Here is a 19,293-nt window from a genome sequence, read left to right as displayed (position 1 = left end):
ACATGGGCAGATTCAAAGCTAAAGAGAAAGTTCAAGGTTTATTAAAGGTTTTTTTTTTGTCTTTTTATAACAACACTTAAGCTTTAACTATGAAACATTCCCTTTAATACAGCCCTCAGAATCTGCACAGTTAAATAGCACCGTGGCTCACGTCACAACGTCACACTGTATGCATATTCATGTTATCGTTTAATAATATCTGAGGATAAGCTGGTGCTTTACAGGCACTTCACATCATACTGCATCCCTGCACTGCACACAGGTCATTTAATTAAATACATCTTTGAGAATATCATCTGCCTCCAGCTCCTCTGCATGGGGAACCTTTAAGCACTGCCATCATCCATATCAGATCATCCGCCTCCTATCAGGATTTATTATCTGTGATGTTTTCATCGCAATTGATTGCTTGAGTGATACTCGTCCTTGCTTTCCTGACTCAAATTGACAGGCAGAGTCCTCCGCCGTGCCCTCTTCCCCTCTAAAGACACCAGAGGGACCTGAAACTTAGGACGCTCAGGCAAAGGTTAAGTCAATCATGTCACTGCTCTCAATAGGCATCATGGAAAATAGCCAAAGGGTAATTGGTCAGTTGATTGTTGTCCTCCAAATGGACTGGTACATGGAGAAACAATTAAATTTAGCAGGGGGGTGCTGCTTGCAAAATATCTCACATTTCACTCTACCTGTAACCGCCTCATTGTTTCCATATTTTAATCTTTTAAACCCATTTGCTTTCTTGTGTAATAATAAGATTTATTTCCCCAGTGGACATTGCCAATTAATTTAGCTGGGCAGATCTTAAATGCCTGGATCTGAAATAATGAAAAAGATGCTAAACACTTCTGCTGACTCAACTTTGATGATGGATGTGTGACTCGACAAAGAAAACAATCCAATAAAGATGCACTTTATACCACGCCCATAAACCAGTGTGTGTGTACTGGAAATGTACACACTTCTGCACTTAACAAAATGAAGCACACACTTTAATATTTCACAGGGTTTCAAATTGCTCACTGGTGGCTTATAAACACCATAAATACCTGAACAGGAAATGAAGACATAAAGATAAATGACAAACAGCATGAGCTCTGGACTCTAAAACATAACTGTGATTCTCTTTTCAGCTTTATATTCACATGATGTGATTATCAATGACAGGCACGTCAGAACTGCTAGATCACAGCTGAATACCACCAAACAACAGCAGAAAGGTCATTCATAATTTTGAATCATGAAAATTCAACAGGCTTGGTTGATGCTCAAAAGTCTGAGTCTACAAACTCAAGTTTTGCCACTTGTTTCACACAGACCAGCATTTTTTTTTTTACACCTTCCTGCAGTGACCATTCAAGTGACAGATGGCAGTGAACCTGAGACACTTCCTGCATCTGATACTGGACAACAAGATGACGCTTGATCAAGGTTTGAATCTTAACGACTAGCTGAAAAATCTACAAAATAAAGGCCCTGACACGCCAAGCAGTTGGCCATTGGTCAATGTTGGGCCGTCGGTAAGCGTCTGTCGCCCTTGTCACTCTGGTGTGTCCCTCGCCATTGGACCTCATTGGCTTTTTTTCAGCTGACAGTTCAGCTTAGCACACAAGAGGAGAAACAGAAGTGAGGGAAGTAAACAAACAGCTAAAGTCAAGAGGGAGTGAGACCAAAACAAACTTGTTGCATAAGGTAAGATATTTTTCTTTAGCCATTGAGTTTTTTTTAGCAGAACTGTTTCGTGGTGGTTTGCATTATTGTTCACTGGCGCATGGTAAATGTGCTTTAATCGTTCAACACTGGATTGTGTTGTTAATGTGCCAACTGGCTAACTAGCATCAAGATGGTCTTCAGGTTTCCCTTTTTGATTGACAAATGCAGACTGCCACATCTGCTGCTATGGAATTATTTCCTCTCACACAGGCACAGAATGTATGTGCTGCTTAGCTGTTGGCTCTAGTCTTTGCGGTGTGTTCATGCGCAATTTTTTGTCGAGACACAGGTCACATGACGAGACAAAACAGTCAGCTTTCATTGCCACAAGTTATCTGAAGTTGGTTTGGCGTGTCTGGGCCTTACGATGCCTCACGACAACTTAGCTGCATCTGCTTTAGCCTTGACTAAACAAGGCTAAGGGGCCATCCACACCATTAACTATAACTGTGTTAGCAGATTTAGAAAACAGGTATTGATGACCTGAACATAAAACTGTCTCTTTATCTCTGTTAATCATAATAACAAAACATCCACCACTAATTCTGATCCATTTTTTCTTTTTCTTTTAAATGCTGTGTCCTGTTCTGTGTCCCATCTCTAAATTCTGAGGTTTTTGTGGGTCCATGAACACAGCACAGGTGGAACTCCTCATGGGTTCTTTTTTCCCCCAGCAGCAGTCTGTGACTTACGGGGTGGATAACAGATCTGTCGGTCTCTTCAGAGCTGATCAGATAGATGTATGAGAGGAGCAGCTACTGTGAGTGAATGCAAACTTTTAGACCACACAAAAATAACTGAATGGTATATATGATATCTATATCTATATCTATCTCTCTATCTATATATATATATATATATATGATATCTATATCTATATCTATCTCTCTATCTATATATATATATNAACACTCCACCTGGGTGGGGCTGCCGCAAATAAACAAATGTGTGGGAAACCCTGAGATAAGTACACATATAGTAGTAAAAATGTATCATCTCATGTTGTATGTCAGTACACTAACAATAGCTACAGCGACCACTGACATCTAGCAAAAATCTTAACCACCTAATCAGCTTGCAGTCTCAACCAGAAGTCCAGCAACATCTGTTGGTCATACTGAAATTAATTAGGAGAAACACAGAAGAAAAAAATGCTACAATAAATGTGACAATTTATAGTGACGTAGAGGATGTACTCTCCAGCCTTATATATAAGGTTTGGTTTAACAGTTGTTATATCTGTGTATACTTAAAATGCATTTTGTGGTTTAACTCAGACACTCACACAGCTACCCGCTGACCCTCCCACAGCCATGACCTGCTCATGCTTGTAAGTGAAAACACACAATTGGCAGCAAAACAGTCCCAGGTCAGTGCTGACACTAACTCTCTCCACTGCCAAGCCATAAATCCCCATCAAGGACACAGAGAACACGAGAAGTTTGTTAGATGGATATCAGCGCTAAGACACTCCCTGCGCTCTCGCCCGATAATAGCAGACGGCGGGTCCAAATTGACACAGCGTTCCATCCCTGTTCGACTAATGGTGTACTTGTGAATGCGCGTGATTGAGGGGGCATGGGGTTGGGGTTGCTGCTGCGTACGGCTGAACCAGAGAATTATTTATCATTGTGTGACACACTGATTAGTTTGCACCCTATGAGGCTTTGCTCAGCACTTTGCGCTAATGGCTCTGCATTGCATGACTGTGCGTAGAAATGTACATATGTGTGGAAAAAACAAGTGTGTGTATGAGAGAAACAAAGAGTGAAAGTTGCTCCTTGTTCTGTCGCAATGCCTCTAAACAAATCAGACTAGGAAATGTGATATATTACTACAGAGGGTCCACATTTCTACAGAAGATATAGAATTTCTAACATCAGGGCTCATTATATAGATTTAGTAGCCAAGTTGAGCCGACACTTAGCCAGCTGCAGGGAAATTCTAATACTAGCCTTGGGATAGGAAAACATGCACACATCAGTCCAACTAAATTCAAAATTCAACATTGAGCAGCGTCCCATGCTGCTCTCCAGGCCTTGCTCATATTCACAGTACAATGCTCTGGTGATTGTACACTGGCTGATGCAATGATCATGTTATATTTTTCCAACATAGAAGCATGCCAGTGGCAGGCAGAGGGTGTGAACAAACTTTTTTTTCCGGGTCTGAAGTCCTTATAATCTGCAGTAGAAGTGATCAGAGTGTTGTACAGTCCCTGCAGGTCAGACGTGAGCCCCTCTGCTTGCAATGATGTCTCCTACGACTTGATCGTAACAAAGCTTGCAGTGTCTCTTTGCTGCCAGCTGACGCTACAGTAAAGAATGGGACAGGGTAAAACACATCCAGACCACGCTCTCAGCTCGCTGTCTGCAACTGGGGACGTTGCCACTTCAGATCTGCAGCCCAGCTGAGAAACTCCCACTGCATTTTCCACACAGAGGCTCTAAAGTGGGACCTTTATCCTCAGATGCCTCAGTGGAGCTGCTCAGGTGGCCAGCAGCAGAGGGACGTGATCGTACTGGGCAGCTCCCAGCTGCGGACATGTCTGACTGTATGAATGTTAAGCAGAGCGTGCACGCTCAGTTAAACATTTCCCCAAAGGTTTTTACCAAAAATAAAAAGGTGAAAAACAAACATGTTTAGTTATTGCAGAAGGTGACAGCTGCATGAGGGGATTTGTGTTACAAAAATGTCAACAAAGGTAATTCTTGTGACTGCTGGGTTTTTATTATAAAGGGAAGCAGTGCAGTAGCTCAGTGGTAAGGACTGTCACTGCACAGCAAAGCCTTGATTCTGATCTCAGCAGTGGTTACTTCTAAATAGAGTTAAAGGTCCAGTGTGTGGGATTAAGGGGCATCTATTGGTAGAAATTGAATGTAACATTCATAACTATGTTTTCATTAGTGTACAATCCCCTGAAAATAAGAATTGCTGTGTTTTTGTTACCTTTGAATGAGCTGTTTATATCTACATACGGAGCGGACCCTCTTCCACACAGTCCGCCATGTTGTTCTACAGTAGCCCAGAACAGACAAACCAAACAGTGATTCTCGACAGAGCCATCTGCATTTTCATGCTGGCAACCACGGTTCCTCCTACACGCTTGACACACGGGAGAAGTTTTAGTTGTGCAACCTCACCGCAAGATGCCACTAATCTTACACACAGGTTGATTTATGGATGGTAGATGGACAGAGAATGTATTGTCTAGTCTCATATAGCAAAAATGACAAGTGCTTGCTCATTTGAACAATGATCTGCAGTTTCTCTTTTGTTTTATTTTTTAACCATAAAATGAATTGGTTTTGGTTTTTCAATTGTTGGTTGAGCAAAACAAGCAACCTGAAGATGTCATCTTGAGCCCTGGGAAATTGTGATGGACAGTTCAGATGTCTATTTTCTGACATTTTATAGACTCAAGGATGAATTTATGAATAAAGAAAATCCACATATAACTCGATCTTGAAAACTATAGTCAAATGCAGCTCTGGGTAACATGAATGACTAGTCAATTACTGAACAAGTTGTTTGTTTTTAATTCTATAGCAAGAATGCCAAAGATTTGCGGGTTTCAGCTTCTTCAATGTAAAGATTCCATGCCTTCCTTTGTCATATAAGACAGTCAAATAAATATCATTGAGTTCTGCACTGTTGGTTGAATAAAACAAGTTATGCATGGCAGCTGAGGCTCTTGGGAATAAAAATAGGCTTTTGAATTGAATCATTGAGGAAGTAATCAACAGATTAATTGAAAAAGAAATTGAGGATGTTACAGCCTTAGTGTCCATAATTTATATGCCGATGCATCTGGTTTAGTTTCCTCCCACCCCAAAAAAACATGCAACTCACATGATTTCAAGCTGCACAACGCTGTGAATGCCAGTGTTAAAATGTTGGAAACGTTCCATGATCCCTAATTTTCAAGACTATTTCCCTAAAAACATTTCAGACCCAACACCCCTCCCCCACCCCGTTTGATATTCCATGCTCCCATCCTTCTCCTGAACATGACTTCAGCACAACGTCAATACCTGTATTGACTGCTCGTCATGTATACCACGGGCTCAGATAGCAGATATTCTCTAAGTAATTACACTCTGAGACACCTGTGTGGAATACAGATCACACCATCAGGCAAACAGCGCTCCACACGCTGGTTTCATCTCACCATGGAAGATAATCAATATCATGTCGGCTACATCTGCTAATACAGAGCGAGTGGGGGGGGGGAAGCAAGTTTCAACTTGCTGCTGTTTAGTGAAGCATGTAAACGGTTACGCTGAGCATGAGCCACACAGTTCCCCCACATGAAAACACAGCTCCCATGTGCCTTTAAAAAAATAACACAACCACAGCCAATACATAGACGCTGACACCTCGGGGCTCCATCTAAACATCTCTTGGGTCAGGTCAGCTTTTTCCAGCTACTCACTAATACACATAAGCACTTTTCTTATCATCCCCCTGAATATGCATTCAGCTTTGGAGACTTTTGATTGATTATTCTAATTAGAAAATAAGGTGTGTTTACTAAACAGTAGTCTGATGGATGGGCTGGTTTTGAGCTCCAACTGCTTACTATGCTGCTCTACTTTATTTTAATGAGATGACTGCAGTCGGTTCAAACTAAACAGTTTATTTAGGCCGGAGACATTCTGTGCTTAGTGAGCCTTACTGCGCCCGTACAGTGTGACAAGTTTGCCTTGAGTGCACAATGTGATGCTTACACATGAGAAAATTGTTATTCGAGGGAATTTGGGGCTAGTTAACAAGACTGTAAGCACATTTTTAAACTATATACACAAAAACAGGGAAACTACACCCACAAATCAAGAAAAAATCAACTCATTTCTCAGTTTTCAAATCAGGAAATGCAACTGGAACTTGCTTCTAAAGATTTTCTTTCTGAACTGACATCTTTCCTGCTCGAGAGCTTCCTCCCTCCTGTCACACCACAAGCTCACACATATTTCTGTCACATTTCCTGTTTTCATAACTTCAGTGCGTAAGATGAGGCAGTCCATTTGTTTTTTGTCCTGCTTTGGTATGGTGACCTCCATCAACTTATCAAGTTTTGAATGGCTGTCTTAGAAACTTTAAGTGTATTTCACAGGAGTTCTAGCAACTGAAGTGGGTAAATGACAGATTGAAAATGCATTTGCAATTCTTTTATTTCAGCTGTGATAACTCTATTTCCATGTCATCTGTCTTCTCATTTCTGTCCTACTCAATCTCCACTAGTGTCTTACCCTCAGAGAAGCTGATGAGCCCCAAGAGGTGCAGCAGCTTGATCGAAGCGAACACCAGCACCACGATGCCCACCGTCTGCAGCCCCTCTGTCTCCCAGATAGCGCTCAGCATTGCTCCACCCTCGGCCCACTCCACGCCACCATTCCCCGACCCGAACCCGGAGCCCGAGTCGGCCTCCTCGCCCTCGGGAGCGCCGCCAGGACCAGGACCAGGACCAGCGCTGCCACCCGGCCCTGCGCTCCAGTTCCCCTGCACCAACTCCAGCGCTACACCGGCCCACACGCACGGGCCGGGCGCCTCCTGGCACCCGCCTACTGCCCGCCTGCTCCCTAAATCCAGTCTGGGTTAGGCTAAAATGGGATGAGGTTAAGAGCAAGAAGTGTTGGCCTCAGGTTTGTGAGGAGCCAAAAGTCATTAAAAATGTTTCTGATCTCGTGGGGTCACTGAGAATTTAGAAAAGCGGACTCTAAAAGGAAGTCCACAAAAGCTGATCTCAATCCCTCCTTCTTCTTTTTCTTTCCTCTCCTCCCAAATACGGAGACACGTGAAAGCAGTGGAAAGGCAGGCAGAGCAAACTCTGCTCTTCTCTGACAGTTTGTGGCTCTCTCTCGCTCTTTCAGGCGCACTGACTGCCTCACTGCAAAGTAAAGGGAGGGAAGATGAGAGGGAGTGGATATGAGTGAGCGAGGGAGGAGGGAGGGGAGATAAGACCGAGGCACAGGGGAGATGTGGTGCTACAATGGGAGATGCACAACCTCTCATGAGCTATGTGTGTTTACATTAACTTTCAACATACTAAAAACAAATCCTAAAATGCTTAAGGTTGCCTAAAATTCAGTGTTTGACATTACTGTATAGCCATACCATTATAATCACCATTTCCAGTCTATGTGAAGGATTAAAGTTGAAGATGATGAGGGAAAAATAATTCCACTCAGAAAAGCAGGATGGACAGCCAAAACAATCGCTTTTTTATACGGCGTTCTTTATAATCTACTTTAATCAAACAGACAAAATAAATCTCTTTTTCTTCAAACTACTGTTGAAAATAGGCTTTTGGAAATCTCTCTCATATGGTAATATAATAAAACGTTTTTCTAAAAAGCTTAAAGGTGCGAAAAAAAAACCCCCCAATGCACACATAAAAATGTAGCCCTCTAAAACTGAGTGTAGGCGGGTTTGATGGGGAAGGGGAATAGGCAATTGGGGGGAGCAATACGTCTCAGTGGTCTTTACATACACTGATGTGAGGGGGGGAAATGGCATTGATCCAGCACTTCATTAAATGTAACCGCTTGTTTTCAAAAGGAGTTTGATTCCAGCGGGATGCAGTGAAGTGATGAAGGGAACAAACAAAGTGTGAGTGAGTGTGAGCGCGAGAGAGAGTGAGGGTGATTCATGCAGTCGGTGTTTGTAGCAAATGAGTGAAGACACCACCATCTACTGCCCCTGTGTAGTCATAGTCATTATCATCCACCACTACATGAATTGTTTCTACACAGATTTACAGAAAACACTTTCTGAAATAACTGGATTTCACTTAAAAACATTATCATTTAATCCATCCATGACTGTGCTCAACATCACATGATTAACCCCGCTAAGTACACGCTCAAAGCATCCAAAAACACTAGTAAAAGCTCATGAATTTTTTTCATTCATTTGCAATTCTAACACATTTTTAGAACTCAAGTGGAATATTTTAACAACGGAAACATCCTCTGCTGCGTTTGTTCCTGCTTTAATTCCAGCTATAATAAAGTCAGCTGTGTATCAATGATGCAAATGCGCAAAGCCACCTTAATTATAATCATCATGAGTGCATCATTTTAGCGCCGCGACAGAAACAGTGACTCACCATGATACATAGTCAGTAAGTAGCAGCTTACTCCAGTGATGGAAAAACTCACTTGCATTCATTTACATTTGGTCCATCAGCTGTTGCTCTTTTCTGAACAACACAGAATGGAAAATGAGGGACATAATCCTGCTTAAAAAAAAAAAAAGATCTGTGTGTGAATAATTTAGCATGATGCTGTTTGAAAAAGAAAATAATATTCAGCAGACACATCCTACTTAATCTGGATGGCCCCTGGCCATGTGAGGAGACTTTGTTATGCGTGTCTCATCCATACAAAGTGAAAAACACACACTGAATGAGACTGCATGGATTCGTGGGAAATACGATGGGGGGGCTAAAGGGTCATTTTGTACCAAAGACGGTTTGAGTGTGTGTGGTTTTTCTTGAAATTGAATTAGTGAAAAACAAGCTTCTTCAGACAACAGTGTAGTGATGTATGCTTCCTGTTTGGGGAAATTAACTTGTTCCAGTAAAGGGTGATTACAGAGCCAATTTCTTTTCCCTAAGTTGCCACTATTAATGGACTTTCCATTGTAACCCGTCCAAATTTTCTTTGTCTACGGGATATCAAGGGATATCATTTCCAGGTTATATCACTACAACAACTGCCAAACTGTCCAAACTGCAGGTGAAAAGAAAGAAAAGAAGATTTTGATTAAACATCAGCTCTACAGAGCATCTTAACGCCTTTAATCTCACTGTCCAAGCTGTTCTCATGCAGTGTTTGTAAGAATACCTACAAAAAATAATGCACCAGAATTCATAAATAACCAATAATCTTGAGCCAGTGATTCGTATCTAACCCACATAATCAGGAGGGCTGCAATCATGTGAACAATGCACTGATGAGGGAAAAGAAGTAAGTAGTATAAAGGGCGAAACTACGTGCAAGGAGGCAGGTTGGGGTGGTGGATGGGTCAAACAAACAAAGGCCTGAAACCAAGTGAACTTGAGTAAGTTATTTTAAGGTTTGTTGTAACCATGATTCGATTCCTAAACCTAATCTACATAATTTCATGTCAAGTCGGAAGTTTATGTTAAGTACGCAAAGTGACGACCCCCAATGTGACAATGCCATCTGCATTGCGCTAATTTGTGAGACATTACGCAAACTGCTGTATCTGCATTTTCATAGGATATCATATGAACTGTTGTATGACGATATGCTGCACTTTTTTGGTTTTTCAGCTCAAAACTTTATTTTTTTGATTTATTCTCATAGTTCTCATCTACGTTTGCAAGTGAAGCAGGCAGCTGTTTTGAGAAAGAAAAAAAACCTTCCAAAAACTCACTAAACACTACCTATCCAGCACCAAATAGCAAGCAAGGTTAGCATCTAGCTTGGGAACACATTGGAGCATTTAGCAGCTAAAGAGTTAGCTATTTTTCTCCAGAGCTGGTAAAGACCAAAATAGTATTTCATAAAGGGGCAAGCAAACTCCAAATTAAAGCTAATGTTGCTCTATATTGCCAGATGTTTAAATGAGTAACTGTTTTGCTGACATGTTCATCATATCAACTTTAAAGATGATAATATGTAAGTGTTGCACACAGCTTGTTTCTGCTGCCCCCAAGTGGCCAAAAAAGAAAAGAAAAAATCAGTTTCTGCAGGCTAAACTCTTTGTGATAGCAGCTCGAGAAATAATAATGTTGAATTTGGTGAGGATGTCTTTAAATCTACACTCTGTTACATCTCAAAAGCATCACTAGTGCCAAAATGCAAAACAGAATAAAACCAATTTAAACTGTTATTGTAGCACAAAAACAAGTCAATCAAAGTCTTTTACAAAACCCCAGGAGGAACAGCTTACCCAGCTGTCATGTACAGTGTTGTATATTGAGTGTAAGTTGACCTAAATGTCGGATGCTTCAGTGACTTCTGGGCTGCAACATCCAGCTCACAGCAGTGCTGCCAACATATGGCCACTGGCACCACATCAATGAAGCCACAGTCACATCACACAGCCATTCAAGCCACAGTTTCCTGAATGCAGCCAAGTTTCCCAAAGCCAGAGGGATGCATCGCCACTGGCCTTGCTCTGCCACGGCTTGCAATCCAAACAGTCCCTGGTCGACCAATGGTTAATAAAACATGTAGGAGTGATTGACCAATCATAACCTTTCTCCTGCACAGCGATACTATATCTGCCCAATAAATTATTGAAGCAATGGGGGTGGAGGTGAGAGATTTATATGAGGAAAAAAAAAGAGTGGGGGTGGGGTTTTTATGCCACGGAGCATCCATCCAACTAATAGAGGAGCCATGATTCTATCAACGCTGCTGACAGGTAAATATTACACCCCACATCTTGTTCCATTAATGTCACACAAATTCTGGACAATCACCACTCTAACACTGTTACAGCATGGCAGGTCTGACGGATAGAGAACCTTAACATCCAGCATTTACAGAGCTAACAAGGCTATTTTGTTTTTAGAAGATTGAAATTGTAAAATGATTTTGTATTGAAATTGGAAAAAGAAAACAGAAGCTGAACAGTGTTGACTAAGATGTGCAACAAAGATTCGACGAAAAAAAGGCCTTTGAATGAGGATGTGTGGACTATTTAGATCATTGAGGACTCAGTGTTCGCTACTGCAGTTACCCCATGGTTAATATTTAACTTTAAAAGTACTATAAACCACTTAAACACAGAACTACTCGCATGTGATTTACTCAGATATCTTTAAATGGATTTCAGCTTTAACAGAGCAAGTTTCACTAATAAACTTGGTTTTAAGGATCTTAAAAACTACATCCAAAATGTGTGTTTTCTACTTAAGGACAAACTGCTCAAACAAAAACAAAATTACATAACCATTGCTTCCTATGAGGCAAACTTCAACTGAGCTTTTGGCCTGTGTTTTTAACATCCTCCTGCAATACTTGCGTCAACTGTCTCAATTTCAGGCATCAAAATCAAACGTATGAGATGATGTCAATGGTTCCAGCTGTCACTGACTACATCAGGAAACATTAAGTCCAAAATGATAATCAGCATAGCAGTCATATCCTTGTTGCCATATGTGCATGAGTCAGTCCTTCACCTACTGTCAGGAGAAAAGCCAGATTCAAACTCTAAGAATGATATGTCGATTCAAACGGACAGTTTTCACCAATGGTTTTTGTACTTTTGAGTTGTAACTTTAGTACGTGTGTCTATGTGATCTTCTGGAACATGTGGCCTAATGTACACCAGACAAATAACTTGAATATTACTGGCACTGAAGCTGAGATTTGAAAAGTGATGGTACGAACTATCACAGCAGCTGTCATGAGATTGAAAAATCGATGCAATTTTGACTGGAGTTTAATTTTATTACTCTACTGGATTTCTCAATATCTCTGTATATAAAACTCGGGAGACTCGTGCCTTTTAAAATTACAAACCGATTCTTTTTGGAACTTTTGACAGCCACACAAAAAACATCCAAGACAGCTTGCGCCATCCAAATCACCACATGCCATCATGTGTTTAGTGAAGGGTTTCACACAGACCTCGTCTATCCTCTGACGGACAGCATCTCCCAGTGATCCATGTCTGAAGTGTCAAGCTGCACTGAGGTCTGGCATGTCACCATGTCTGTAGTCCTTATCGCTGTAACGAACAGGATGAGACAAACCTGCAGCCTTTTTGTTCATCTGCCTCTGTAGACTGATAGACATTGATCTTTGGAAAGATTACATATTTTCCCATCGCTGCCACCTGTCTTGTCACTTTCTATCCTCAGTATTCCCGAGGGGAGGATCTTATCTCTTCTTGTGTGGGCAGAGTGGACACAGAGGACACGACCTTACGATGTCAATGAATCAGTCTCACCAACAGTGGTTATGTTATATATGTTATATAGGGAAAGGAAATAAACAGATAATCCATTTATTACATGCAAACAAGCCTAATATGTTGGATATCTACACTGCAGGTGATAGTGAAGAAACTTTAAGAATTTTCTCCCATAATGCTGCGACTATTAGGTAAATTGTGTTAAAATAAAAATGAACACCAGAGGTGATTTAAATGAGTCTTTTCCTGAGAATGCTACAACCTCCTCTGGATTTTTATTATTTTTTTATTTTTTTTGACACAGCGACAAATGGCACTACCAAACAACCCCCAAGACCTAAATTTTCATTAAGCATTAGACAAGTGTTATCTTTCTTTCAGGCATGCAGTAAGTCTCCGTGAAAGTACAGGACCAGGAGAGGGGTCCTGGCTTTCGATGCAACCGCCATCAATCAAAGCAATGCCAATCGGTGGACGGGCAAAGAGGCGAAGATGAGATTGTCCCGCTGTTTACAGATCAGCTTAGGGTACAAGGGGGTGATATAATTAGGCGACACCTGCAGCGATTTGCTCAGGCATGCAAAGCGGCATCAGTGTTTGGGTTGTGTTTTCCAAGGCACATTAAAATGAGGCTGTCATATTTACTGAAGCGGCACCTGTGAAGGGGAAGGCAATTATAAGCTGTGAACCGGGGCAACCCTCAGCGAAGCGGCATGTGCAATCAACCGTGGAGTGCCATGGGGTGACTCTGATATTGAGGACTTACTTTGGGGACTCTGGATAACGCAGCCTCACTCTGCCAGGTGCATGAGCATGCATGCAGTTATGGGAATTTGCAATTTTCGACCCTTAAACCTCAATATACGCAGAACCCACACGATCAAACGAAAGAGAAGATATCAACAAGTATGACTCAACTATTTCAGCTTCAACTGTCATTCAGTCCATTGAATGTTAACTAAGATTACAATAAATATGTATAAGCAGATCATGTGGTGATGTCTTATCATTCAGGGTTGGATGGGTATTAAAAACACAATCTTCCCCCTCTGTTCTGATCATTTTTCCACTTGCATCAGTTTTATCAAGTCGAGTTCACGTATTTGCAAGTTAAAGAAGTATTTCACCAGTGGAAAGATGGTATTTTCGTTAAACTGGGCTGTCTATGCAGTAGAAGGATTCAAATACTTTCAAAATGGGTGCTACATGACCATAGCAAACAGAGAAAAAGGGTTGTGGTACTCGCTTTTGCTCAAGAGGTAGAACAGCTTCAACCACCAGAAAACACAGTGCCACACTGAACCAATACATGCATCCACTGATCAGTGACGTAATGCGAACCCGTCCACTAACATAGTGGTGGCTGGCTGGAAACAAACAATTAGCCCCTTAACAAACAGTTAACAAACAATCTAATGTCGCAGTTAAACAGGAAGGTAAAACACGTTTCTGAAAATATTTGAAGTGAGAAATCAGCAACTCAGAAACAGAATCTGTGGTTTATATTTGATCGGCACTGCCTAGTTTTACTGTCTGATCGGAGTTTGTTCTGAGTGTAAAACAGAGGGGGCCAGTCTGTCTCTTGATCCACTTCTATAGTTTTTGTGTCCGTGGTGGCAGCATGGGTGGTGGGCAATACGAAAATGCCTATGAACAGCCTGGAGTTTGAGCAAAAGCCCAGGAGTCAGCGAAAATCCCCCAAATAACACAAAACGCGTCGTCAGGCGGAGTTTCACTGGGAGGCAAGCACCACAGGTTTTTTACACATACTACATATTATTATGACACAGAGCTGGTTGATCAGCAAAGTAACTCTTTGTGTGTCAAAAGCAGTGGGACAATTCAGGATGTACACTCATTCTTTAACCCCCTAACTGAGCTATCTCACGGAATTCATAAAAGTGATGTTCGCGCTTAAACAATTAATCAATTGATTGTTTGGTTATCTGTTATTTTTAATCGTTTAAGTCCATTTTCAACAAATATCTGGTTCCAGTTTTAAAATTGTGCAGATTTAATACTTCTCTTTGTAAAATATGAAAAGTAAAAATCTTTTGGTTTTGGAATGTTAGCCTAACAAAACAATTAAATGACGTGACCATGAGAAATTGTGAAAAAAGCTTCTTTTATTTTCTCTTTTTTTAATACTATTTTCTGACATTTTAGAGAGCAAACAGTTGGAAAAGTAATTGCTGGATTCACTCACACTCACTTAAACAACTGCATGATTGAATGTAATACATTCTGCACTGCCAAGTTAAACAAAATTCACCAAACATATGCAAAATAAGCAAAGAGGAGACAGAACTGTACCTGTGCCAAATTTGACTGGAAAAAGACTGCACACCCTAATTTTGTGTAACCCAGGGTTAATTAACTACACAGTGTGCTGTGATCATACCAGGACGTAGTGTAGAAAGCAAACACATTCTTATCACAATGAAACTTATACAACAGCATGAATTAATATTCAAGAGGATTTTATGACACTCAGATGTTTGCTTTAAATGCTTTGTCTTGTGCTGTATATTGTGTAAATTACAGTGAAAGCCCAGTATGGCTTCTTTTAGGAAATGTTAGCCTCCCTTACTGAATGCCAGTCATTTTCACAAGACATGTCAGCCTTCTCTGGCAAGCAAAACCACTAGATCTTTATCCACATCCCAATTCATTCCAGATGATTAGTTCTAGTGTAAAGGAGAAAAGTCAATGGCATTGTCTGCAAATGGACAGTACCACAAAGCTTAGGGCAGTGTGCTGAAGCTGATAACATTGACCTGCTTTTCTCCGTGTCTAGCCATATTAGCTCTGACACGGCTATCTGACAGCTCACTGTGGACAACACGTAGCAAAGAGCAGGACACGGATTGCCTTTGCATGGCCAGCCTGTCATCGGATTTACGGTGCGCCATCCGTCAGCAGCAAAGTGCCAGTCAAAGTAAACTTCAAGTGCAAAGGTCAAACGGAGAATTACGCATTAGCAGGAGCAGTAAAAAGACAGAAGAGAAGGGAGACATAAAATGGCAGACAGAGTACAGGATGGCTGGAGCCACTGTCCAGGGGATGAGTTATAATGAGCGTAATTCATCAGCAAGAAACGAACACTGAGAGGAAATCAATACAGGTCGTTATATTTAAAAGCAATGATGAATTTGAGCGTATAACTGTTAAAGCTGTATGTCAGAGCCGTGAGCAGTGTGTTTATTAATGAAAGCAATAATATAAAATGTGCATGTAGGGTTTAAGATACGCACTGGCAATATAAAAATGCAATAGTAGATATTGATTTATCAATTGATTGAGGAACAAGTTTGTATATCAAAACAACCGTTTACACAATCTCACACGACTCATGCAGTATAATCCAAGTCTTATTTATCTAGTCATATGCTCAGTATTTCCCAAACACATGTGATTTTAATAAAAAACTTAGTATTGGGGGCTGGCTTTAAAGAAAGCATAGGTAAGTTTTACTTTCAGTTCAGTTTTAAATGGTAAGGTTTTAGTGAAAATGCATGTGTTTGGGAAGTTCTAAGCATACGACTGGATAAATGAGACTTGGATTATACTGCACGAGTTGTGTGAGAAGTTGTAAACAGATGTTTTGTTGTTGCTGTTGCTGTTATTAAAAGTGGCCCCCAACCAATCATAAATCAATAGCCCTTTTTAAATAGGAATTGTGCAAATTTGCAGGAAAGCCCGATCTTCTTTCAGCATTGGCAGTATAAAAACAAAATCGGGGAGTGCAGCGAAATGCCGCCTACCTACTTTTGTTTATACAGAATGCGCCTTTTTTGGGGCAATGGGGGGCGTGAGCAAGTAACAAAACGTGAAGCTCAGCGTGTGACGTAAACAGTGACGTGCTCCGAGGGAAGCCGCGGCTGGTCAGTCCTTTGGCGATTCTCTCATAAGTTGGCCCATCCTTTACCGTCCCATCATTTGACGGTTAATGGCCTCTTCATTTGCGAGGACAAGGAGGGCGCGTTAATGGCCTCTTCATTTGCGAGGACAAGGAGGGCGCGCAATTCTTTGTCTCCCCAGTTTACCCACATCTTTACTGTGTCTGTCAGGTTTGTGTTTCCCTCTTGCTACTAGCTGCTCATTCCTGCTATCAGCTGTTTCCTGTTTATCTACTGCCAGTGGGTCGCACATGCTGCGTCATCAACAGCCCCTCCCGTGGCAGAAGGGCGCCTCGTTCTTTTTAAATCAAAAAGGTTCCACCAATATGTCTACCCTACAAGGCGGAAAAATGGGCATCTCGGATCAACTTGCCAATCTGGCTCTGTGTGTCTAAACACTCGCAGCTAGCCGGCAAAATGGCCCAACATTCACTGAAAATCTGGCAGTGTAAAAGGGGCTAAGGTTTGCTATTTTGCATGACTACTTGATATCTAAATGGTAATTTTGTGGGTGAAGTATTCCTTTAAAGGTCCCATATTGTAAAAAGTCAGATTACCATGTCTTTCTGTTTATAGAGCAAGTATAAATGCTATATTTATACTGTGAAAGTATCAAAACTCTCAGTCCACAGAGAAATACACACAATTCGTATTCAGAAACTGTGCTTTTAAATGAGCTGTCAAGGATTCTGTGAATTTGTGATGTCACAACTATACTATATAGATTGCTTTAAAGTTAAATCATTAACCTTCTAAATGGGTCTCTTTGTATTTCCTGTTGGAATGTTAAGCAGTGTATGTGAATGGCATCAGCTGACAGGAAGTAAAGGACTGCTCCATAGCACAATGGTCAAAAGCTCAACAGGATACATTTAATGGGTTAATGGCAAAAGACACAGGTAAGTCTTCGTTATTCTTAGACCCTATTCTGTGAGTACAGTAGCATGTGTTTACTCCCATCTACAAGTCAAGAGGTGCAGTATGTCCACTAAAGCTACGTACTAAAAACAAGCAAACGATCCGACTCTTGCCTTGTCACAATCTTGATCTCAAATCTATTTAAATGATAATAAACCTCTTGAAAATCGACCCTCACATCTAAAATGTACACTACTACATGCTATGGGACAAACATAATCTTATTATTATGTATGATGCATTAGTATTGTATCTTGACTCACAATTGTAAATGAATTAAAACTATTTAGTATCACCCTTAAAGCCAGGATAAACGGTAAACTCATAAAGCTTAATATTACAAGCAAGGGGCATTCCTAAGGCAAGCTTTGGTCTGGGTGTTAATAATCTCCCACTACTAAATACTCCAATATTCCATTTCCAGTTAATTGTGTGGAGACATCCCTTGCCATAACAGTATCAAATGAGAGAAAATAAATTACGGGAATCATTTTGTTCATTGATCTATGAAGCGGATCAAATATGACTTAGCAGCAGAGCAGGCGGCAGTTCAAGTTCAAGTTTTAATGATCCTAAAGAGAAACACACAAATTTAAAAAATAAACAGTATATTACTGTGAGTGACTAAGCCTGGTTCAGAGGTGAGCAACTTCCTGAAATCCAAAGCACACATAAATGAAAAGTATTGACATTTAATATGCAGTCATTGTCCAAGACATGCAACATTTCAAGTAATCTAATGGCAATGATACAGTAGGGAGTGATTACACAATTAACCCTTTCTAATCATTGTTCATCCTGAAAATAATAGCAGTACTCTCTTCTTTATTGAGAGTGGGGCCAGTTACACCAAACTATGCAACAACAAATAGCAGCACCATATTTGTGCGTGGCACACAATCAAGCTAGGAGTGCTATATTTGGAGGTGGCAAAATAATGTGTGAGAATTTTGCAAAAATGCAGAAACTGAGAGAACACTCAAAGCAAAAGTCTTCATTTCCCATGAGCTCATGCTTAGTACCAACAAAGGGCAAAACAAGTTCTAAGATTAGGTTCTTAGAATAACTCCTGAGTATGTCTTTTTATGTGGCTTAAGTGTATTTTGCTATGGTCCCCATCCGCAGAAGTACATTGCTTGATGTTCGCCTTTGTGCTGGTAGATTAGGGTTAATCAAAGATGCTGGCCAAGCGACACAGTACATAAGATAAGCACAGCAGAAACGTCCGAATAGGTTGGACTATCAGGTTTCACCATAGAGTAGATAATTTGCATATCCCCGCAATTCTAATCAATCGCCAGTTGTCTACCTGGAAGTGAATAGGACCGTGATTTGGTCTATAGATTCTTTCACTGGAATTGCATTGATAGGCAGAAGATTGGGTCCATGTTAACATCTTCACAGCAGATGTCATTCACATACACTGCGAAACATTCTAACAGGATAGGGACTCATTGGGAATGTCTGTGTGTCAAGTTTGAAACAGTGTATTATCAATGTATATCAGCATAAAAAATGAAGTGGATTCTTCATACTATGCTTCCCATAACTGCATGCATTTACAATACAATACGTTATATTTCACTGACATTTTTCTAACTTTAACAGTAAGGGAAGTTTTTTGATTGATTTCAGAGGACAAACGAGTTGGTACTATAGCATTAAAATCTTGGTTTGGGCATTAAACTTTTCTCTACCAACAAGCTCTTATTATTTGGACCAATAAAAGGGTCCTAAAGCAAAGAACTGTAACTAGCAAATACTTACTACCATTAAAAGAGTTCATGCTGAAAGAGATGGGATGTTTAGGGAGCATTTCCAAGCCAGCAGAAACAAGGAGAGATCAGTTCCCCCAGACAAGAGGCTC

The 19,293-nt window shown here is 40.7% G+C and overlaps 1 protein-coding gene across 4 annotated transcripts in view; it reads right to left on the bottom strand.

The window, feature by feature from the left end:
• The window catches only part of kcnip4a (potassium voltage-gated channel interacting protein 4a), a 150,330-nt gene that overhangs the window by 31,937 nt on the left and 99,100 nt on the right, over positions 1-19,293 (bottom strand). The window contains exon 1 of one of the 4 annotated variants that reach the window (XM_050066769.1): positions 6,963-7,574. The exons of the other annotated variants lie outside the window; for them this stretch is intronic. Coding sequence (XP_049922726.1) covers positions 6,963-7,074 — 112 coding nt within the window. The 5' untranslated portion in view covers positions 7,075-7,574. Of the gene's footprint in view, positions 1-6,962; positions 7,575-19,293 lie in introns of those variants that run through there. 4 annotated transcript variants of the gene reach the window in all.

The sequence above is a fragment of the Epinephelus moara genome, chromosome 17, assembly GCF_006386435.1.
Source record: "Epinephelus moara isolate mb chromosome 17, YSFRI_EMoa_1.0, whole genome shotgun sequence".
In the NCBI taxonomy this organism is placed as follows: Eukaryota; Metazoa; Chordata; class Actinopteri; order Perciformes; family Serranidae; genus Epinephelus; species Epinephelus moara.
The sequence above is the reverse complement of the archived record's forward strand: the minus strand, read 5'-3'. Positions and strand labels throughout refer to the sequence as shown.